At 44.0% G+C, this 22306-nt stretch overlaps 1 protein-coding gene across 1 annotated transcript in view; it reads left to right on the top strand.

The window, feature by feature from the left end:
• LOC134353176 (tripeptidyl-peptidase 2-like) overlaps positions 1 to 22306 on the top strand; it is a 201819-nt gene that overhangs the window by 70708 nt on the left and 108805 nt on the right. Inside the window, exons 11-14 of the mRNA XM_063061169.1 lie at positions 12522 to 12670; positions 16769 to 16884; positions 17485 to 17656; positions 19140 to 19297. Of these exons, the coding sequence (XP_062917239.1) occupies positions 12522 to 12670; positions 16769 to 16884; positions 17485 to 17656; positions 19140 to 19297 (595 nt within the window). The remainder of the gene's footprint in view (positions 1 to 12521; positions 12671 to 16768; positions 16885 to 17484; positions 17657 to 19139; positions 19298 to 22306) is intronic.

Below are 22306 nucleotides of genomic sequence, written 5' to 3'. Positions count from 1 at the left end.
GGCCACTGCATCTGAGCATGTCACTTTCTTATCAGAATTTCTTACTGGATTATCCAATAGGAAGGATAAATGAGCTCGCATCCGGATGACGACCAGTCAAGGAAGCTTGATCTTATTGAGCATTTGCAGGGTTTAATTGCAGCCTGCAGCTGAGTGTGGATCTCACTTGGGTAAGTCCGCATCTTGGACACCTCCAACAGATGATGCCTCAAAATATGGCATCTGTCATTGAAGGCCCCATCACCTAGGACATACTCTCTTCTTGCTGCTACCATTAAGTAGGTGGTACAGGAGCCTGAAGACACACACTCAGCATTTCAGAAACAGCTTCTTCCCCTCCACTAGCAGATTTCAGAATGGACAATGAACGCATGAGCACTTCTTCATTATTTCTTTTTGTGCCTCTTATTTAATTTATTTAATGTATGTGTGTGTATGTATGTATATATATATGTGTGTGTGTATATAATCATATCAAAAGCACTCTCTCCCTTCCCCGCATCCCCAGAAGTTTTCATGTTTTAGTGTTTTACAACATTTGAATCACAGTGGATTTAATTTGGCTTTTTCAGACACTGATCTACAGAAAAAGTCTCGTGTCAAAGTGTAAACCGATCTCTACAAAGTGATTTAAATTAATTTTAAATATTACTCTGAGCACCAGTGCCCCATAAGGCTGTGTACTCAGCCCCCTGCCTTACTCACTGTACAGCCAGGATTGGTGTAGCCAAGTTTCCATTGAACTCAATATATAAGTTTGCTGATGACACAACAATTGTAGGCCGTATCTCGGGTAATGATGAGTTTGAGTACAGAGAGGAAATTAAGAACCTGGTGGCATGGTGCGAAGACAATAACCTATCCCTCAATGTCAGCAAGACGAAGGAATTGGTTGTTGACTTCAGAAGGAGTAGCGGACTGCACAACCCCATTTACGTCGGTGGTACGCAAGTGGAACAGGTCAAAAGCTTTAAATTCCTCGGGGTCAATATCACAAATGACCTGACTTGGTCCAACCAAGCAGAGTCCACTGCCAAGAAGGCCCACCAGCGCCTTTACTTCCCAAGTAAAGAAATTTGGCCTGTCCCCTAAAACCCTCACTAATTTTTATAGATGCACCGTAGAAAGCATTCTTCTAGGGTGCATCACAACCTGGTATGGAAGTTGTTCCGTCCAAGACCGGAAGAAGCTGCAGAAAATCGTGAACACAGCCCAGCACCTCGGACTCACTTTACACTGCACGCTGTCGGAGCAGTGCTGCGTGGATAATCAAGGATATGACCCACCCAGCCAACACACTTTTCATCCCCCTTCCCTCCAGGAGAAGGCTCAGGAGCTTGAAGACTCGTATGGCCAGATTTGGGAACAGCTTCTTTCCAACTGTGATAAGACTGCTGAATGGATCCTGACCCGGATCTGGGCCGTACCCTCCAAATATCCGGACCTGCCTCTCGGTTTTTTTTGCACTACCTTACTTTCCCTTTTCTATTTTCTATTTATGATTTATAATTTAAATTTTTAATATTTACTATCGATTTGTACTCGGAGCACGAAGCACAGAATTAATTATCGCTGTGATGATTGTACGTTCTAGTATCAATTGTTTGGCGACAAAGTGTAAAGTAAAACACAAAATAATTCATTGCATAAGTATTCGCCCTCTTTAATATGACACACCAAATCATTACTGGTGTAGCCAATTGGTTTTAGAAGTCACATAATTAGTTAAATGCAGATCACCCGTGTGCAGTCAAGATGTTTCAATTGATTGTAATTAAAATACACCAGTATCCCAGCAAAAGCTACACCATGAAGACAAAAGAACACTCCAAGCAACTCTGCGAACAGGTTATTGAAAAGCACAAGTCAGGAGATGGATACAAGAAAATTTCCAAGTCACTGCATATCCCTTGATGTACAGATGTGTCAAGAGCAGGCTGTCCTCAAAAACTCAGTGACCGTGCAAGAAAGGGACTAGCGAGGTAGGCTACCAGGAGCCCTATAACTCTGGAGGAGTTACAAGCTTCAGTGGCTGAGAAGAGAAAGGCTTGTGAAGGTAGAGGGTAAAATGAATGCAGTAAAATACAGGAAAATCCTGGAGGAAAACCTGATACAGTCTGCAAGAGAACTGTGACTTAGGAGATTTGTTTTCCAGCAAGACAATGACCGCAAGCATAAAGCCAAGGTTACACATACAACATAGTTAATGTCCTGGAGTGGCCAAGTCAGAGTACAGACCTCAATCCAACTGAGAATTTGTGGCTAGACTTGCAAAGGACTGTTCACTCACAATCCTCATGCAATCTGACAAAGCTTAAACAGTTTTGTAAAGAAGAATGGGGAAAAATTGCTGTGTCCAGATGTGCAAAGCTGATAGACACCTATCCACACTGACTCAAGGCGTATTTGCTGCCATTGGTTCATCTACAAAAGGGAGTGAGTAATTATGCAATCGGTTATTTTGTATTTAATAAAATTTAGACCAATTTGGAGAAATTTGTTTCACTTTGACATGAAAGAGACTTTTATGTTGAACAATGTTAAAAAGGCCAAATTAAATCCACTGTGATTCAATGAAAAACTTCTTGGGGGGGGGTGTGCTTAATACCTTTTATAGGCTCCACACAAACGCTATAATTCTATTTTATAGTATTTTTTTATTATGTATTGCACTATACTGCTGTCACAGCACAACAAATTTCACGGCATATGCCAGTGATATGAAACCTGATTCTGAATCATGATCACTGAGTATTTTTATTTCAGCATCATTTCCCTGCTGTCTACCTTGCCTGGATTTATTTGCAAAGGCTGTCGAGCAGTTGGTGTCTCTACTTTTGTTAAATACTGGCCAATTTCTTGTTGTGTCCCTCCTGGCATGTCTTCTGTGTGTTACCAATTAAAGTTGTTTGAGTACAAAAGTGAAAAATTAATTGATCCCCCAGGTGATCTGATAGCTCTGCAAATAACTGTAGGGAGGAAAAAAATCATCAGGAAAATTATTTTAAAATCAAATGGAACTCAAAGAGCCATTTGTAAGCTGCTGAGTGTTTAATGTTCTGTCGCTCCAGTGTAACCACTTGTTTCTGTTGGTCGACTTTTACCATTGATGTTGTGTCCTAGCTGCCAGGGCAGTACAATATGGAGAACAAGCTATGGCCTATTCAGCACGCTCCCCCTCTCCACGCAACTGTTGCGTCCAAAGGAATGGCAGAGACAGATGTAGATTGGCACCAGCAGCCTCACAGGTAAAGCCAGTCAGCATTGCATTCCACATAGGACTTCTTAGGGACTCCAGCTCCAGATTTCTCCTCGGGGTTTACTCCCAAAACCTTCCCCATGAGTGGGTACAGCCACAAGGCAGTGGGGTTTTAGATCAGAGTATTCATTCGAGATAAGCTGCTAACCGTGGCTGATGAGCCCCATCTGCCCGGAGCAACTGGTTTTAAGCACCAATACCTGCCTTTGTCCCTTCTCCCTCAGCAGAAGTGGTTCCACCGAGCTTAGTAGCTAAGCCACACGTAAAGACCACGATCTGGTCTTGGCAGTTAAAGGGTACTTGAGATGCACGCCGTTGGGAATGTTTAGTGAGTAATAGGAGCTTTATCCTCATTACTAGACTCCCTCCCCCAGGCTTTGACAATCTTAAGGAGCGCCCTTCCTTGCTGTCAGCTTTTTTTAGACGGTGATTTGTAGATTGAGCCTACCCAGCCACCATGCTGCTTCTTTTTTGTAGGGTTATTACTTAGAAATTGGTTCACATGCCAAACAGTGACCTATGGCTAGAAAGTTTTTATCAGGCTTCTGAACCAGTGTGAATAACTTCATTCACCTCAACACTAAACTGATTCCATAACATAGACTCACTTTCAAAGACTCTACAACTCATCATTATTTATTTACTCTTTTTCATTTATTTGCAAGATTTGTCTTTGCACATTGACTGTTTCTCATTCTTTGTTATTTATAGTTTTTCATAAATTCTATTGTATTTCTTTATTTCCTGTAAATACCTACAAGAAAATAAATCTCAGGATTTTGTGTGGTGACACATACATTGACAATAAATTTACTTTGAACTTTGAGCCAGTACATTTTGCCTAAGGCAGGGCAACACTTTGAAGAGTTAAATCAAAAGTTGGTAAGTTTTCATTGGTTTGATGTGAAAATAAAAATTAACCAAGCGCATGGTTCCATTTACTAATGGAAGGGCTTCAACCCACAAAGTCGCAGAGTATACAAACCCACAAAGTCGCGGGCAGAGCATACAAACTCTTTACAGACGGTGCTATGAATTGAACCTATGTCGCTGGCTTTGTAATAGCATTATGCTGACTGCTATCCTACTGTGCCGTCTATGAGCTGGATGATTCAGCACTATTGAGCTACTACGCCAGAAGGTTTGACCAGACACATTGCAACCGAGATGGAATTTCTTCCTTTTCTATTTTAATGTCTGCGATTGACCTCTGTTCTATTTCCTGTTTAATAACTTTGATCAATATATTTGCTTCTCTTTGTAGTTTTACCCATCTATATTTCTCTATCGCACTACAGCAAACATTCTGCTTCCAAGTTCTCATACAGAACTGTGCAAAAATTTTAGGCGCATCTAAATAGATAGGGTACCTCAGACTTCTGCATACAGCTGTATATTGTTTAAAATAGGAAGGTGATGGGGAAACAACTAAGAGGACTTAGCTGTGTATTAGGTGTTATTTGATAACTAGATAGATATAATATATAGTACGGTGCAAAAGTTTTAGGCACTCTAGCTGTGTACACGTGCCTAAGATTTTATCCTCCACTGACTTCACCTACTGTCCTCATTCAGTTTGAAATTCCCTCTGTTAAGCATGTAGATAGCTGATAGAGGATCATTTGCAAAGGTATGGGAGAAAAGATATCTTGCATCTCTTCTAATACTAACCTCTCAAATATCCTCGCTGTCTCTCCACTCCACTGGTGATGAAACATATCAACTCCTGCCTGAGAAGCAACTTGGATCAGCTCCAATTTGCCTACTGGCATAACAGGTCAAAAGCAGATGCCCGCGCAACACACACAAAATGCTGGTGGAACTCAGCAGACCAGGCATCATCTAGAAAAAGAGTACAGTTGACGTTTTGGGCCGAAACATTGACTGTACTCTTTTCCTAGATGCTGCCTGGCCTGCTGAGTTTCTCCAGCATTTTGTGTGTGTTGCTCAGATTTCTAGCATCTGCAGATTTTCTCTTGTTTGCAACAGCAGATGCCAATTGATTGACTCTTCACTCAACCCTGGAACATTTGGACAATGAAGATGCATACATCAAGATGCTCTTCATTCAATGCAGTTTGGCATTCAGTACTCCCATCTCCTTAAAATTAACCAATAACCTTCAAGACCTTGGTCTTAATACCTTCTTGCGCAAGTGATCCTTGATTTCCTCATTTGCAGACCCAACACTGTCATTGGCCGAATCAAAGTTAGTGACGAATCGTATAGGAGGGAGTTTGATAATCTGACTGAGTGATGCCATAACAACAACCTTTCATTCAATGCCAGCTAGACCGAGGAGCTGATTATTGACTTAAAGAGGAGGAGACCAGAAATCCATGAGCCTGTTCTCATTGGGTGACCAGAGGTCGAGGGGCCAGCAACTTTATATTCCTCAAATCGTTTCAGAGGATCTGGCCTCGGTACAACACTAAGTGCAACTACAAGGAAAGCACAGTAGCACCTCTAGTTTCTTAGAAGTTTGCCTAGATTCGTCATGACATCTTTTTTCTGCCAAAGTGCATAACCATACACTTTCTAACATTGTACTTCATTTGCCACTTCTCTGCCCATTCTTCCAATCTACCAAGTCACTCTGCAGACTCTCCATTTCCTCAGCACTACCGGCCCCTCCACCTATCTTCGTATCGTCAGCAAACTTAGCCACAAAGCCATCTATTCCATAATCCAGATTGTTGATGTACAATGTAAAAAGAAGCGGCCCCAACACTGATCCCTGTGGAACACCACTGGTAACCGGCAGCCAACCAGAATAGGATCCCTTTATTCCCACTCTCTGTTTCCTGCCAATCAGCCAACGCTCTATCCACGTATGTAACTTTCCCGTAATTCCATAGGCTCTTATCTTGTTAAGTAGCCTCATGTGTGGCACCTTGTCAAAGGCCTTCTGAAAATCCAAATATACAACATCCACTGCATCTCCCTTGTCTAGCCTACTGGTAATTTCCTCAAAAAATTGTAATAGGTTTGTCAGGCAGGATTTTCCTTTAAGGAATCCATGCTGAGTTCTGCCTATCTTGTCATATGCCTCCAGGTACTCTGTAACCTCATCCTTGACAATCGACTCCAACAACTTCCCAACCACCGACGTCAAGCTAACAGGTCTATAATTTCCTTTTTGCTTCCTTGCCCCCTTCTTAAATAGCGGAGTGACATTTGCAATCTTCTAGTCTTCCAGAACCATGCCAGTATCTATCAACTTTTGAAAGATCAACGCTAATGCCTCCGCAATCTCCACAGCTACTTCCTTCAGAACGCGAGGGTGCATTCCATCTGGTCCAGGAGATTTATCGACCTTTAGCCTATTCAGTTTCCTGAGTACTTTCTCTGTCGTAATTGTGACTGCGCACACTTCTCTTCCCTGCCAGCCTTGAGTGTCTGGTATCCTGCTGTCTTCCTCAGTGAAGACTGATGCAAAATACTTGTTCAGTTCCTCTGCCATCTCCTCATCTCCCATTACAATTTCTCCAGTATCATTTTCTATCGGTCCTATATCTACTCTCACCTGTCTTTTACTCTTTATATACTTGAAAAAGCTTTCAGTATCCTCTTTGATATTATTTGCTAGTTTCCTTTCATAGTTAATCTTTTATCTCTTAATGACCTTCTTGGTTTCCTTTTGTAAGGTTTTAAAAACTTCCCAATCCTCTGTCTTCCCACGAATTTTTGCTTCCTTGTATGCCCTCTCCTTTGCTTTAACTTTGGCTTTGACTTCTCTTGTCAACCACGGTTGCATCCTTTTTCCACTTGAAAATTTCTTCTTTTTTGGAATATACCTGTCTTGCACATTCCTCATTTTTCGCATAAACTCCAGCCACTGCTGCTCTGCCGTCTTTCCCGCCAGTGTCTCTTTCCAGTCAACTTTGGCCAGTTCCTCTCTCATGCCACTGTAATTTCCTTTACTCCACTGAAACACCGACACATCAGATTTCGGCTTCTCTTTTTCTAATTTCACAGTGAACTCAATCATGTTATGATCACTGCCTCCTAAGGATTCCTTCACCTCAATCTCTCCAATCACCTCCAGTTCATTACACAATACCCAATCCAGTACAGCCGATCCCCTAGTGGGCTCAACAACAAGCTGTTCTAAAAAGCCATCTCGCAGACATTCTACAAATTCTCTCTCTTGAGATCCGGTGCCGACCTGATTTTTCCAATCTACTCGCATGTTAAAATCCCCCACAATTATCATAACACTGCCCTTCTGACAAGCCTTTTCTATTTCTAGTTGTAATTTGTAGTCCACATCCCTGCAGCTGTTTGGAGGCCTATAAATAACTGCCATCAGGGTCTTTTTACCCCTGCTATTCCTTAGCTCAACCCATAAATATTCTGTACCTTCCGATCCTATATCGCCTCTTTCTAACAATTTAATATCATTTCTTACCAATAAAGCCACGCCTCCCCCTCTGCCTACCTTCCTATCCTTCTGATACACCGTGTATCCTTGGTTGTTCAGCTCCCAGAGACATGCATCCTTTAGCCAGGTCTCAGTGATGGCCACAATATCATACCTGCCAATCTGTAGCTGTACAACAAGATCATCCACCTTATTCCTTATGCTGCCTGCATTTAAGTACAACACCTTAAGACCAGTATTTGATACTTTTCGCTTTGATTTCACTGCAACTTTATTGCACTTCAGCTCATCCCAATGGCTACACATTTGCCCCATCACCTGCCTGTCTTTCCTGATATTGATGAAGGAAGAGCAGTAGATGTAGTTTATATGGATTTCAGCAAGGCATTTGACATGGTGCCGCATGCAAGGCTTATTGAGAAAATAAGGAGGCATGGGATCCAAGGGGACAACAACACACATCAAAGTTGCTGGTGAACGCAGCAGGCCAAGCAGCATCTGTAGGAAGAGGTGCAGTCGACGTTTCAGGCCGAGACCCTTCGTCAGGACTAACTGAAGGAAGAGTGAGTAAGGGATTTGAAAGTTGGAGGGGGAGGGGGAGATCCAAAATTATAGGAGAAGACAGGAAGGGGAGGGATGGAGCCAAGAGCTGGACAGGTGATAGGCAAAAGGGGATACGAGAGGATCATGGGACAGGAGGTCCAGGAAGAAAGACGGGGGGGGGGGGGTCCCAGAGGATGGGCAAGAGGTATATTCAGAGGGACAGAGGGAGAAAAAGGAGAGTGAGAGAAAGAATGTGTGCATAAAAATAAGTAACAGATGGGGTATGAGGGGGAGGTGGGGCCTTAGCGGAAGTTAGAGAAGTCGATGTTCATGCCATCAGGTTGGAGGCTACCCAGACGGAATATAAGGTGTTGTTCCTCCAACCTGAGTGTGGCTTCATCTTTACAGTAGAGGAGGCCGTGGATAGACATGTCAGAATGGGAATGGGATGTGGAATTAAAATGTGTGGCCACTGGGAGATCCTGCTTTCTCTGGCGGACAGAGCGTAGATGTTCAGCAAAGCGGTCTCCCAGTCTGCGTCGGGTCTCGCCAATATATAAAAGGCCACATCGGGAGCACCAGACGCAGTATATCACCCCAGTCGACTCACAGGTTAAGTGTTGCCTCACCTGGAAGGACTGTTTGGGGCCCTGAATGGTGGTAAGGGAGGAAGTGTAAGGGCATGTGTAGCACTCGTTCCACTTTCACGGATAAGTGCCAGGAGGGAGATCAGTGGGGAGGGATGGGGGGGACGAATGGACAAGGGAGTTGTGTAGGGAGCGATCCCTGCGGAATGCAGAGAGAGAGGGGGAGGGAAAGATGTGCTTAGTGGTGGGATCCCGTTGGAGGTGGCGGAAGTTACGGAGAATAATATGTTGGACCCGGAGGCTGGTGGGGTGTAGGTGAGGACCAGGGGAACCCTATTCCTAGTGGGGGTGGCGGGAGGATGGAGTGAGAGCAGATGTACGTGAAATGGGGGAGATGCGTTTAAGAGCAGAGTTGATAGTGGAGGAAGGGAAGCCCCCTTCTTTAAAAAAGGAAGACATCTCCCTCGTCCTAGAATGAAAAGCCTCATCCTGAGAGCAGATGCGGCGGAGATGGAGGAATTGCAAGAAGGGGATGGCGTTTTTGCAAGAGACATGGTGAGAAGAGGAATAGTCCAGATAGCTGTGAGAGTCAGTAGGCTTATAGTAGACATCAGTGGATAAGCTGTCTCCAGAGACAGAGACAGAAAGATCTAGAAAGGGGAGGGAGGTGTCGGAAATGGACCAGGTAAACTTGAGGGCAGGGTGAAAGTTGGAGGCAAAGTTAATAAAGTCAACGAGTTCTGCATGCATGCAGGAAGCAGCACCAATGCAGTCGTCGATGTAGCGAAGGAAAAGTGGGGGACAGATACCAGAATAGGCACGGAACATAGATTGTTCCACAAACCCAACAAAAAGGCAGGCATAGCTAGGACCCATACGGGTGCCCATAGCTACACCTTTAGTTTGGAGGAAGTGGGAGGAGCCAAAGGAGAAATTATTAAGAGTGAGGACTAATTCTGCTAGATGGAGCAGGGTGGTGGTAGAGGGGAACTGATTAGGTCTGGAATCCAAAAAGAAGCGTAGAGCTTTGAGACCTTCCTGATGGGGGATGGAAGTATGTAAGGACTGGACATCCATGGTGAAAATAAAGTGGTGGGGGCCAGGGAACTTAAAATCATCGAAAAGTTTAAGAGCGTGAGAAGTGTCACGAACATAGGTCGGAAGCGATTGAACAAGGGGTGATAAAATAGTGTCAAGGTATGCAGAAATAAGTTCGGTGGGGCAGGAGCAAGCTGAAACAATGGGTCTACCTGGACAGGCAGGTTTGTGGATCTTGGGTAGGAGGTAGAAACGGGAAATGCGGGGTGTGGGAACTATAAGGTTGGTAGCAGTGGATGGGAGATCCCCTGAGCGGATAAAGTTGGTGATGGTGTGGGAGACAATGGCCTGGTGCTCCTTAGTGGGGTCACGATCGAGGGGTAAATAAGAGGAGGTATCCGCGAGTTCACGATCCAAGGGGTTTTGTTTGGATCCAAGGGGACATTGCTTTGTGGATCCAGAATTAGCTTGCACACAGAAGGCAAAGAGTAGTTGCAGAAGGCTCATATTCTGCATGGAGGTCGGTGACCAGTGGTGTGCCTCAAGGATCTGTTCTGGGACCCCTTCTCTTTGTGATTTTTATAAATGACCTGGATGAGGAAGTGGAGGGATGGGTTAGTAAATTTGCTGATGACACAAAGGTTGGGGGTGTTGTGGATAATGTGGACGGCTGTCAGAGGTGACAGTGGGATGTTGAAAGGATGCAGAACTGAGAAGTGGCAGATGGAGTTCAACCCAGATAAGTGTGAGATGGTTCATTTTGGTAGGTCAAATATAATGGCAGAATATAGTATTAATCATAAGACTCTTGGCAGTGTGGAGGTGACCTGATAGAGGTGTATAAGATGATCCCAGAGGGATCTTAGGGTCTGAGTCCATAGGACACTCAAAGCTGCTGCGCAGGTTGACTCTGTGGTTAAATAGGCATGTGGTGCATTGGCTTTCATCAACCATGGGAATGAGTTCAAGGGCCGAGAGGTAATATTACAGGTATATATGACCCTAATCAGACCCCACTTGGAGTACTGTACTCAGTTCTGGTCATCTCTCTACAGGAAGGATGTGGAAACTATAGAATTGGTGTAGAGAAGATTTACGAGGATGTTGCCTGGATTGGGGAGCATGCCTTATGAGAATAGGTTGAGTGAACTCAGCCTTTTCTCCTTGCAACGACAGAGGAGAGGTGACCTGATAGATGTGTATAAGATCATGAGAGGCATTGATCGTGTGGCTGGTCAGAGGATTTTTCCCAGGTCTGTAATGGCTAATACAAGAGGGCACAGTTTTAAGGTGCTTGGGAGTAGGTACAGAGGAGATGTCAGGTGTAAGTTTTTTACACAGAGAGTGGTAAGTGTGTGGAATGGGCTGCCGGCGACGGTGGTGGAGGCAGATACCATAGGGTCTTTTAAGAGACTCTTAGATAAGTATATGGACCTCAAAAAATAGAGGGCTATGGGTAAGCCTTGGTAATTTCTGAAGTAAGTACTTTTTCAGCACAGCATTGTGGGCTGAAGGGGCTGTATTGTGCTGTAGGTTTTCTAAGTTTCTATAAATAAATGAAGATATATTGAGAACATGAGTCCTTGAAAGTGAGTCTATGGGTTGTGGGAAGATTTCAATAATGGGGCGGCTGAATTTATCCCTTTTGGTTCAAAGGCCTGATTGTTGAGGGGATAGTAATTGTTCTTGAGTCTAGTGGTGTGACTCCTGAGACTTCTGTACCTTCTACCTGACGGTAGCAAATCACCCAGGTCCAGCTCTCTTCTCGAGAAGAGAGCATGACCTGGCTGATATGTTTCATCACCAGCCTCTCAAACACTTCACCGCTGTGGAAGTAAATGCTACAGGATGATAGTCTTTGAGGCTGGTTACTACGTTGTCTGCTTCAAGCAGGTGAGTAGCTCAGACTACTGAAGCACAAGGTTAAAAATCGTAGTGAGCACTCTAGCCAGTTGATCAGCAGAAGTCTTTAGTACTGAGGCAGGTACAGCGGCTGGGCTAGATGCTTTCTGTGGGTTCACCCTCCTGAAGGCTGCTCTCATGTTGGCCTCAGAGACTGAAGTCACAGGGTCATTGGGTGCTGTGGGAGTTCATGATGATTCCTCCATGTTTTGATGATCAAAGCGAGCTTAGAAGGCAAAGATGTCATCTGGAAGCAAAGGCCTGTTGTCGCCTGTGTTGCTTAATTTTACTTTATAAAAAGTGACAGCGTTCAAGCCCTACCTCAACTGTCGAGCATTCTTCATTGATTCAAGTGGTGTAAGTTAAATTAACTTTATCAAGGGTCAACTTTATTCACTATATACATTTACACGTGTTAGTAATTTGCTGTGGTGTGTTGGTCAGGGGACAACGTGCAACAACAAAACAATAACATTCAATGAGACCGGAAAGGAAGGCGGAAGATGCCAGAATAAGAAGGGGGGGAGGGGAAGAAGGACAATAGGTGAAGCCAGGTGGGTGTGGGAGGTGGATGAAGTAAGTGATAGGTGGAAGAGGTAAAGGTTGGAGAAGAATAAATCTAATAGAGGAGCGTTTTAATAGCCATGTTAAAGTTTTTGTTTTAATAGCTCCTAATATTTTTGTTTTAAACAGCATGCTTGTCATGGAATTCTGAAATTCTACAATTTTGGTATCATCTGTCGGATTGCATGCTGCATGTTCTTTTGGGACGAGGTTGAATTAACATATTTTGTTTGTCTTCACTTAGTGTTGATGGAGCACTGGGAGTGTGCATCACTGCCCCGGGAGGAGCCGTGGCATCTGTCCCGAACTGGACACTGTGTGGCATGGAGCTGATGAATGGGACCTCTATGTCTTCTCCAAATGCTTGTGGAGGCATTGCTGTCTTAATCTCAGGTACGCTAAGATAGTTTGTAGAGTTATTGCTTCCCATTTCCCCTGCAGAAACAGACAATGTATCACACAGGGAGTCCTTTTGCTGTTATATCTTTGCCAGTCATAAAAAGGAATAATCTAGTCTAACTCCACCTTCTGGAGCTTAATCCACAGCCCAGCAGGTTATGGCTTTTAATATATATATAATCATGCGTTAATTAAACATGAAACACACATCAAAGTTGCTGGTGAACGCAGCAGGCCCGGCAGCATCTCTAGGAAGAGGTACAGTCGACGTTTCAGGCCGAGACCCTTCGTCAGGACTAGTAGGAAAATAGGAAAACAGATTATTATCTGAATGGTGGCCGATTAGGAAAAGGGGAGGTGCAACGAGACCTGGGTGTCATTATACACCAGTCATTGAAAGTGGGCATGCAGGTACAGCAGGCGGTGAAAAAGGCGAACGGTATGCTGGCATTTATAGCGAGAGGATTCGAGTACAGGAGCAGGGAGGTACTACTGCAGTTGTACAAGGCCTTGGTGAGACCACACCTGGAGTATTGTGTGCAGTTTTGGTCCCCTAATCTGAGGAAAGACATCTTTGCCATAGAGGGAGTACAAAGAAGGTTCACCAGATTGATTCCTGGGATGGCAGGACTTTCATATGAAGAAAGACTGGATGAACTGGGCTTGTACTCGTTGGAATTTAGAAGATTGAGGGGGGATCTGATTGAAACGTATAAGATCCTAAAGGGATTGGACAGGCTAGATGCGGGAAGATTGTTCCCGATGTTGGGGAGGTCTAGAACGAGGGGTCACAGTTTGAGGATAGAGGGGAAGCCTTTTAGGACCGAGGTTAGGAAAAACTTCTTCACACAGAGAGTGGTGAATCTGTGGAATTCTCTGCCACAGCAAACTGTTGAGGCCAGTTCATTAGCTATGTTTAAAAGGAAGTTAGATATGGCCCTTGTGGCTACAGGGGTCAGGGGGTATGGAGGGAAGGCTGGGTTCTGAGTTGGATGATCAGCCATGATCATAATAAATGGCGGTGCAGGCTCGAAGGGCCGAATGGCCTACTCCTGCACCTATTTTCTATGTTTCTATGTTTCTATGTTTCTATATCTAACACCTTTCTGGCTAAAGAAGGACAGCACAGTAGTGTAGTGGTTAGCACATCACTTTACGGTACCAGCAAAGATCTCATCAAGAATACAATGTGCAGTGCTGAAGGAGGTGAAAAAGAACCTGAGGGTATCAGCAAAAGATTTGCAAGATCTCTAGAACTTGCTAAAGTCCCTGTTCATGTGCGAATTATAAGAGAACGACTGAACAGGAATGGTATTCATGGAAGGACACCATGGAGGAAACCACTCCTCTTCAAAACTAACATTGCTGCACATCTCAAGTTTGCAAAACACCTGGATGTTCCACAGCACTTCTGGGATAATGTTCTATGGACAGATGAGACAAAAGTTGAACTTTTTGGCAGAGGTGCACGTTGCTATGTTTGGAGGAAAAAGGGCACTGCGCACCAACACCAAACCCTCATCCCAACCGTGAAGCATTGAGAGAACAATGAATTCAAAATTGTATAAAGACGTTTTACAGGAGAATGTCAGGGTAGCGGTCCATCACCTGAAGCTTAATAGAAACTGGATGATGCAACAAGACAATGATTTGAAATACAAGCGTAAATCAACAACAAAATGATTTTAAAAAGAAGAAAATTCATGTTTTGGAATAGCCAAGTCGGAGTCCAGACCTTAACCCAATTGAGATGCTGTGGCACGGCCTGAAGAAGGTTGTTCATGCAAGGTATCCCAGAAATATTGATAAGCTAGAACAGTTTTGTCTGAAGGATCAGTCTAAAATTTCTCCTTGCCTTTGGGCAAGTTTGATCAGCAGCTACAGATAACGTTTGGTAGAGGTTATTGCTGCTAAAGGAGGTTCTACCAGTTATTAAATACAAGGGTTCACATACTTTTTCCAGTCTGGACTGTGAATGATTAAACAATAAGCAAATGAAGGGTACAATTGTTTGTGTGTTATTAGTTTAGGCAGATTGTGTTTGTCTATTATTGTGACTTAGATGAAGATCAGACCACATTTTATGAGTAATTAATGCAGAAAACCAGATAATTGCAAAGGATTTACAAACTTTTTCTTTCAACTGTACCTTTATGAAATCTCCCCTCAATCTTCTATGTTCTAGGGAGTAAAGAGTAAAGTTCTAACCTATTCAATCTTTATAGTTTTATAAAACTATGTCCTCAAAGTTTTGATTGGAAAGGACCCTTCATACTTAATCCATCAGGTCCCTCATTACTAGACACCTTGGTTAAATCATTCATCCACATTCCCTGTTCCAAAGGAATTAACCATTGCTCAGAGGTTCTGTTTATTAGTCCTGATAATATTCTCAAAATTCTTCTTTGTACCTGTATTGGGGACCAAAATTGTGCACAGGATTTTGTATTATCTTCCCAGTCCTGACAAAGCCTTTAATGCTATAAGCCTCAGCTAGCAAAAGAAAGTATTCTGTTAACTTTTTGGAGTCATAGAGTACTACAGAACAGAAGCAGGCCCTTTGGCCCATTCAATCTGTGCCAAACCGTTACCCTGTCTAGTCTCCTCGACCCATGGAGTCATTCTTAACTACCTTTTAGATCTGTCCTGCTCTGTTTCAGGACTTGTGGTGGGCCAGTAGTCATTTACAGACCAGATGAACAAAATTAACAGATTTCACAGTCCTACAGCATGGAAACAGGCAATTTGGCCATTGAGTCTGCACCAACCGTACAGTGTTCCTTTACTCGAATGCCACACCATTCCCATTTTATATCTCCATCAACTTCACACGCTAGAGCCAATTTACGGCAGCCACTGAACCTCCAACCTGCACGTCTTTGAGGGGTGGGAAGAAAGTTGAACATCCAGAGGACACAAATACATTCACCATCCACACAGACAGTGCAGAGATCAGGGTTGAACCAGAGTTTCAGGAGCTGGCAGCATCAGTTACACCAGTTCTGTTCTGTAGTACTCTATGACTCTTTGCTTGTTTGTTTATTTATTTATGTTACTATTTATTATTTATGGTGCAACTGTAACGAAAACCAATTTCCCCCGGGATCAATAAAGTATGACTATGACTATGTTATTTAGAGATATGGCATGGAACAGGCCCTTCCAGGCCACCAAGCCATGCCGCTAGCAACCCACCTATTTAACTCTAGCCTAACCATGGGACAATTTACAATGGCCAGTTAACCTACTAACCGGTGCATCTTTGGACGATGAGTGGAAACTAGAGCTCCTGGAGGAAACGTACACACACATGGGAAGAAGGTACATAATTTCTTACGGAGGACGCCAGAATTGAAGTCGGAACTCCAGTGTCCTCAGCGCTTACTGTTGTGCCACTCTTCTGCTCTCCTGTTAATGGAACACTCGTGTTCCCCATTATAGATGCAAGCTATTAATCCAAATGTATTTAATTAACTAAATTTCATACCCCTAGCCTTCCTGCCGAGGTTCAAATTCAGTGGCCCAAGACCATAAGAGAGGAGCAGAATTAAACTACTCTGTCCATCAAGTTTGCTCTGCCATTCCATCATGACTGAGTTATTATCCCTCTTAATCCCATTCTCCTGCCTTCTCCCTGTAACCTTTGACTTCCTGATTAATCAAGAACTTATCAACCTCTGCTTTAGATATACCCAGTGACTTGCCCTCTACCAGTCGTCTGTGGCAATGAATTCCACAGATTCACTACCTTTTGGATAGATTCACTGCCCTCTGGACTGCAGATACTTGTTTAGTAATTGAATCACTCTGGAAACTTAAAAACTTAAGACAGCATCAGTGAAAAGAGGAACATTTTCTGAAAATCAAGTAAAACTCCTGATACAAAATTTTATGGTTCTGTTCCACCAATTAACTTTTTTTTTCCACTTTTGACTTAATCTTCTTTGCTGGGTTCACTGTGAGTTTACTGGACACTTACTTTTCTTTCCACTTGGTGTACAAAGTTTATGGTTGTGTTGCTTTCTGTTCATCCTGCTTTTTTTTTACTGTGTCACCTTTTCAGTGCCCACCTCACTGTTGTTTTCACATTAGGTTTGAAAGGGAATGGCATTGGTTATACCGTGCATTCAGTGCGCCGTGCTTTAGAGAACACAGCAATGAAGGTGGACAATGTTGAAGTGTTTGCACAAGGCCATGGAATCATTCAGGTAAACGAGATGTGTTACCCTTCTTTCTGAAGATACTTTGCCTCAGTTGTTGATGTCTTCATTCATTCATTCAGAAATTTCAAAAATGCATTTGTCTTCATTGGGTAAAGGCATGATGGTAAGTCTGTGCTGGATTGGGGGCTGGCTCCCCCGTCCGCGATGCCCTCTAGTGTTCGCTCAGTGGAAAACAAGACGGATTGCGGTTTTCTGTAGCTATACTTGCACGTGATGATCGGACTTGTTCTTGCAGAAACGTAGCTCCAGGACCACATCCTATGCACCATCAGTCATCAGGCTATGGACTTGTGCTGACAAGATTATTATTATTTCTTTTTTGTGACTGTATGTGTTGTGTGTGACAGTTGGTGCTGTGTTTTGCATCTTGACTCTGGATGAGCGCTGTTTCATTTAGCTGTTATATGTGTATGATTGAATGACATTAAACATGAGCAGACGGAGTGATGTGCAGTTTCATAAAGATAATTGGGTGGATGTAGGCAGCTATTGTTGGTGAGTTATGATAATACAATTAAAGTGAGCCACACTCTCACCTTAGCCCTGTTCCTTATTATAACATAGCCTTTAATTTCTTCCTGTCAGATTGATAAAGCCTATGACTACCTCAGCCAAAATGTCTCAGTAAAAAGCAGCCATTTGGGCTTCAATGTCAAGATATACCACTGGCGTGGAATCTACCTCAGGGAGCCAGCATATCTGTCTGTGCCAATTGACTTCTCTGTTTCCGTGGAGCCAGTCTTTCCTGAAGACACAGGTAAGGAGAAAGCAAACTTCTTTGTAAATATAGTGGGATGTATGGTACCGTAGCATTTAGCAGTATGGTACTTTACAGCGCCAATCACCACTGTCTGGAAGGAGTTTGTATGTTCTCCTCATGAACCACATGGGATCCCCCCGGGTGCTCCAGCTTCATCCCACATCCCAAAGGTGTACGGGTGAGTAGGTTAATTGGGCAGCACGGGCTCATTTGACCGGAAGGGCCTGTTACAGTAGAACAGTCACCACAAGTGTCACTGCACGCTCTGGTGCCAGCTGAGAATGCCCACTAGGTTCAGCAGAACAACACGAACAACAACAGCAAAACAAGCCCCATTCCTCCCTCCCTCCCTCTCACCCACCCACTCACACACACACACACACACACACACACACACACACACACACACACACACAGTCCGCTTACACTAAGACAGGCCGCCTTTGGCCTCCAGTTTCTAGTGGACTGTTGGATTTGCAGACATTTGGCCTTCAACTTCCTCAGTGGGCTTGTAGAGATTCACAGACATTGTGCACTGACTTCCCCAGTGGATTCACAGAGATTCACAGACTCATGCCTCCAGCCATCTTTGGCCTCCAATCTCCAGTGGACTGGTGGATTCATAGACATTGGGCCTTGACTTCCCCAGTGGAATTGCAGAGACTCACAGATATTGAGCCCTGATTTCCCCAGTGGAATTGCAGAGACTCACAGACTTTGTGCCTTGACTTCCCCAGTGGAATTGCAGAGACTCACAGATATTGAGCCCTGATTTCCCCAGTGGACTTGCAGAGATTGACAGACATTGTGCCTTGACTTCCCCAGTGGAATTGCAGAGACTCACAGACATCGAGCCCTGATTTCCCCAGTGGAATTGCAGAGACTCACAGACTTTGTGCCTTGACTTCCCCAGTGGAATTGCAGAGACTCACAGATATTGAGCCCTGATTTCCCCAGTGGACTTGCAGAGATTGACAGACATTGTGCCTTGACTTCCCCAGTGGAATTGCAGAGACTCACAGACATCGAGCCCTGGTTTCCCCAGTGGAATTGCAGAGACTCACAGACTTTGTGCCTTGACTTCCCCAGTGGAATTGCAGAGACTCACAGATATCGAGCCCTGATTTCCCCAGTGGACTTGCAGAGATTGACAGACTCAGTGCTCTGGCCATCAGGCCCTGACTTCTGGACTTCCGATCAACCTTTGGGCTACGATTTGGACTTCTGGGAATGCTGTTAAATGTGTCGTTTGTGTTATTGACCAACACAGTCAGAAGTGGATGTGCTCTGGGTGGCCTGGAAGTGTCACCGTGCTTCCAGCATCATCATAGCATATCTATGATTTACTAACCATAGACTGTACATCTTCTTTCTTGGAGTGTAACACTAACCATGACGCTACATTGCCACCCTAAGTTTAGTGAGTCCAAGTGACTGGTCATGTAGACACCTGAAGTGCTGTTTTAATTTAAATCGGTAGATAACAGTGAGAAGATTGGTCTGCAGATACACCTGGCTTTGACGTGCAATGCATCCTGGGTGCAGATTCCTTCCCACCTGGAGCTGATGAACCAGTCACGGCGGGTGACAATCCGGGTGGATGCCCGCGGTCTTAAGGAAGGGTCGCACTACACCGAGGTTAGTCCTGTGCTCTGTCCACTGTTTTATCCTTTTGGAGCTAGTGTTTGTTGCGTCAGGGTACAATCATCTCACTTTGAAGAAAGGGTGTTGGCTGAGAGAACGTGAATGTGTCCCCTTTCAAATCACAAACATGAGATTCTGCCGATGCTGGAAATCTAGAGCGCGCACACAAAATTTTGGAGGAAATCAGCTGGTCAGTCAGCATTGATGGAGGGGAACTAACGGACAATAATTTGGACAAAGACCCTCAGTGCTAATGTAGCATCTTGGCCTGAAAGTTCAAGGTTGAGGGCTTATTCTTCTTCATAGATGCTGACAGACTGCTGAGTTCCTCCAGAGTTTTATGGGTGTTGCTCCCATTTCAAATGGATACCTTGATTAATCTAACCCCAATCCTAACCTTCAATAGCAAGTAGAGGCCAAGGGCAGCCCCAAGAAGATAGATAATCACCCTGGAATGTTAACTCCGTTTCTGTCCACAAAAGCTACCTGACCTGCTGAGTGTTTTTAACATCTTCTGTTTATATTTCAGCTAAATGGAATATTATTTTCTTTTACTTGTGAAATGGCTAGAGTACAAAAAATAGGGGAGTCTTCTACTATTATATGGGCTGTGGGTAGTATCCACGTGAAATTTTGGTCCCCCTAAAATCCAGAAAATTATAAGGCTAGCTGGAGGAAGTTTAAGAATGAAATTAGGAGAGCCAGAAGGGGCCATGAGAGGGCCTCGGCGAGCAGGATTAAGGAAAACCCCAAGGCATTCTACAAGTATGTGAAGAGCAAGAGGATACGACATGAGAGAATAGGACCTGTCAAGTGTGACAGTGGAAAAGTGTGCATGGAACTGGAGGAGATAACAGAGGTACTTAATGAATACTTTGCTTCAGTATTCACTACGGAAAAGGATCTTGGCGGTTGTAGTGATGACTTACAGCAGACTGAAAAGCTTGAACATATAGACATTAAGAAAGAAGATGTGCTGGATCTTTTGGAAAGCATCAAGTTGGATAAGTCAACGGGACAGGATGAGGTGTACCCCAGGCTACTGTGGTAGGTGAGGAAAGAAATTGCTGAGCCTCTGGCAATGATCTTTGCATCATCAATGGGAATGGGAGAAGTTCTGGAGGATTGGAGGATTGCAGATGTTGTTCCCTTATTCAAGAAAGGGAGTAGAGATAGCCCAGGAAATTATAGACCAGCGAGTCTTACTTCAGTGGTTGGTGTGTTGATGGAGAAGATCCTGAGAGGCAGGGTTTATGAACATTTGGAGAGGCATAATATGATTAGGAATAGCACATTACAAGCCCTTCGGCCCACAGTGCTGTGCTGAACATGTACTTTAGAAATTACACCCTACCCTCGTTATATGTAGGGGATATGTTCCTCGAAGTCGATACATAATGTGAATAATTATTTAAATGGAGAAAGTAGGGATGCGTTCTTGAGGGCTTCCTAAATATTTTATATGTAATTTATTCACATTTTCATACTAATACGACACAAAAGCAGTACCATAAGGCAATATTTGTATTATATTTCAGCAACTTAAGTGATATTCAATGTAATAAATCATAGAAAGTTAACATACTAGGGTGTACAGTACTCACCAACAGTGGCAGGTGTGTTCACTCTGGGAGATGAGTGGTTGTTGTGGTGTCGGGCAGCTTTACATGGATGAGGTGGATGGTTGTGGTCATCAGGATCATCAAGGACAGCAAGGGGTGAAGGAAGACTCACAAAACTCTCAGTACTGCCGGCAGCAGGGGATGACACCGGATGGGAGAAAGTGGTGAGGATTGTTTGCTTGGCAGCATTTTGTTTTTCAGCATAAATTTGCTTGTAGGGAAGAAGGGTTGACTGCAGGGAACGACTGAAATGCTGACTCCGTTCTAAACTTGGGTCCATGTCCATCGCCATTTGTGTCAAGTGTTCCACAGCCTTAAAAAATTCTGCCAGTTGCTTCAGAGTGGAAGACCTGACCTCTTTCCAAGGTTCATCAATGTTGTTGATGGCATGTCTAATGCTGAAGGACTTCCACCATTCCCTCACCGTTGGTAAACTTCAAAATCGTCTGTTGCTTGCAGCATCTGAGAGACAGTTTGCTGTAAAAAAATACGCCTTGAATGTGGATATCACACTTTGGTTGAGTGGTTGAATCAGCGATGTTGTGTTAGGTGTCAGGAAATGCGCTGTTATGTTAGGGTGAATGCTGTCCAAGTGTTTAGGATGGGCTGGCGCATTGTCAAGCAACAAAAGAACTTTAAAGGCAAGATTCTGTTCCCGGGAGTAGCGTTCAACTTCAACAGCAAAATGATTAGCGAACCAATTTCTAAGATTTGACCAGTGACCCATGCTTTCTTGTTAGCTGCCCAGTGGACAGGAAGTATATTCTTACTCAAACCTTTAAGTGCACAGGGGTTTAGTGAACGGTAAACTAAGAGAGGCTTCATCTTACAGTCTCCTTTGGCATTGGAACACATAAGCAAAGTCAATCTATCTTTTGCTGCCTTGAAACCTGATGCAGTTTTTTCAGCCTTACTTATGTAAGTGCGTTTCGGCATACACTTCCAAAAAAGCCCGGTCTCGTCTGCATTGAACACCTGCTTTGGTGTGATGCCTAACTCAGCTATCATAGCCTGCAACTGCACAGGGTAGTGTGCCAGAGCTGTGTTACCTTCACCTGAGGCTGCCCTGTTTATAATTTCCAACTATTTTTCCAAGTGTTAAAGCGGTTCTCTACCGCTTGGCTGATGGCCCAGGACTTGACATCGAATGCTTAGGAGTTATAGTTAAATTAGTCAAGCACAAAATCACTGCACCGTAGGTAAAAACACAAAAGTTTAAGAGCACATCCATACGTTGCCAAAACCAATGCGAGACTGGTGGGAGTGAGAATGTGAGGCGTGCGCACGTGACTTGTTTTGGCGGGAAAGCGGTGCTTCTCGTGCCAACAGTGAGACTATGAGGCGTGCGCACATGACTTGTATTGGCGGGAAAGCAGTGCTC

The sequence above is a fragment of the Mobula hypostoma genome, chromosome 10, assembly GCF_963921235.1.
Source record: "Mobula hypostoma chromosome 10, sMobHyp1.1, whole genome shotgun sequence".
NCBI classification, from domain to species: domain Eukaryota; kingdom Metazoa; phylum Chordata; class Chondrichthyes; order Myliobatiformes; family Myliobatidae; genus Mobula; species Mobula hypostoma.
The sequence above is the reverse complement of the archived record's forward strand: the minus strand, read 5'-3'. Positions and strand labels throughout refer to the sequence as shown.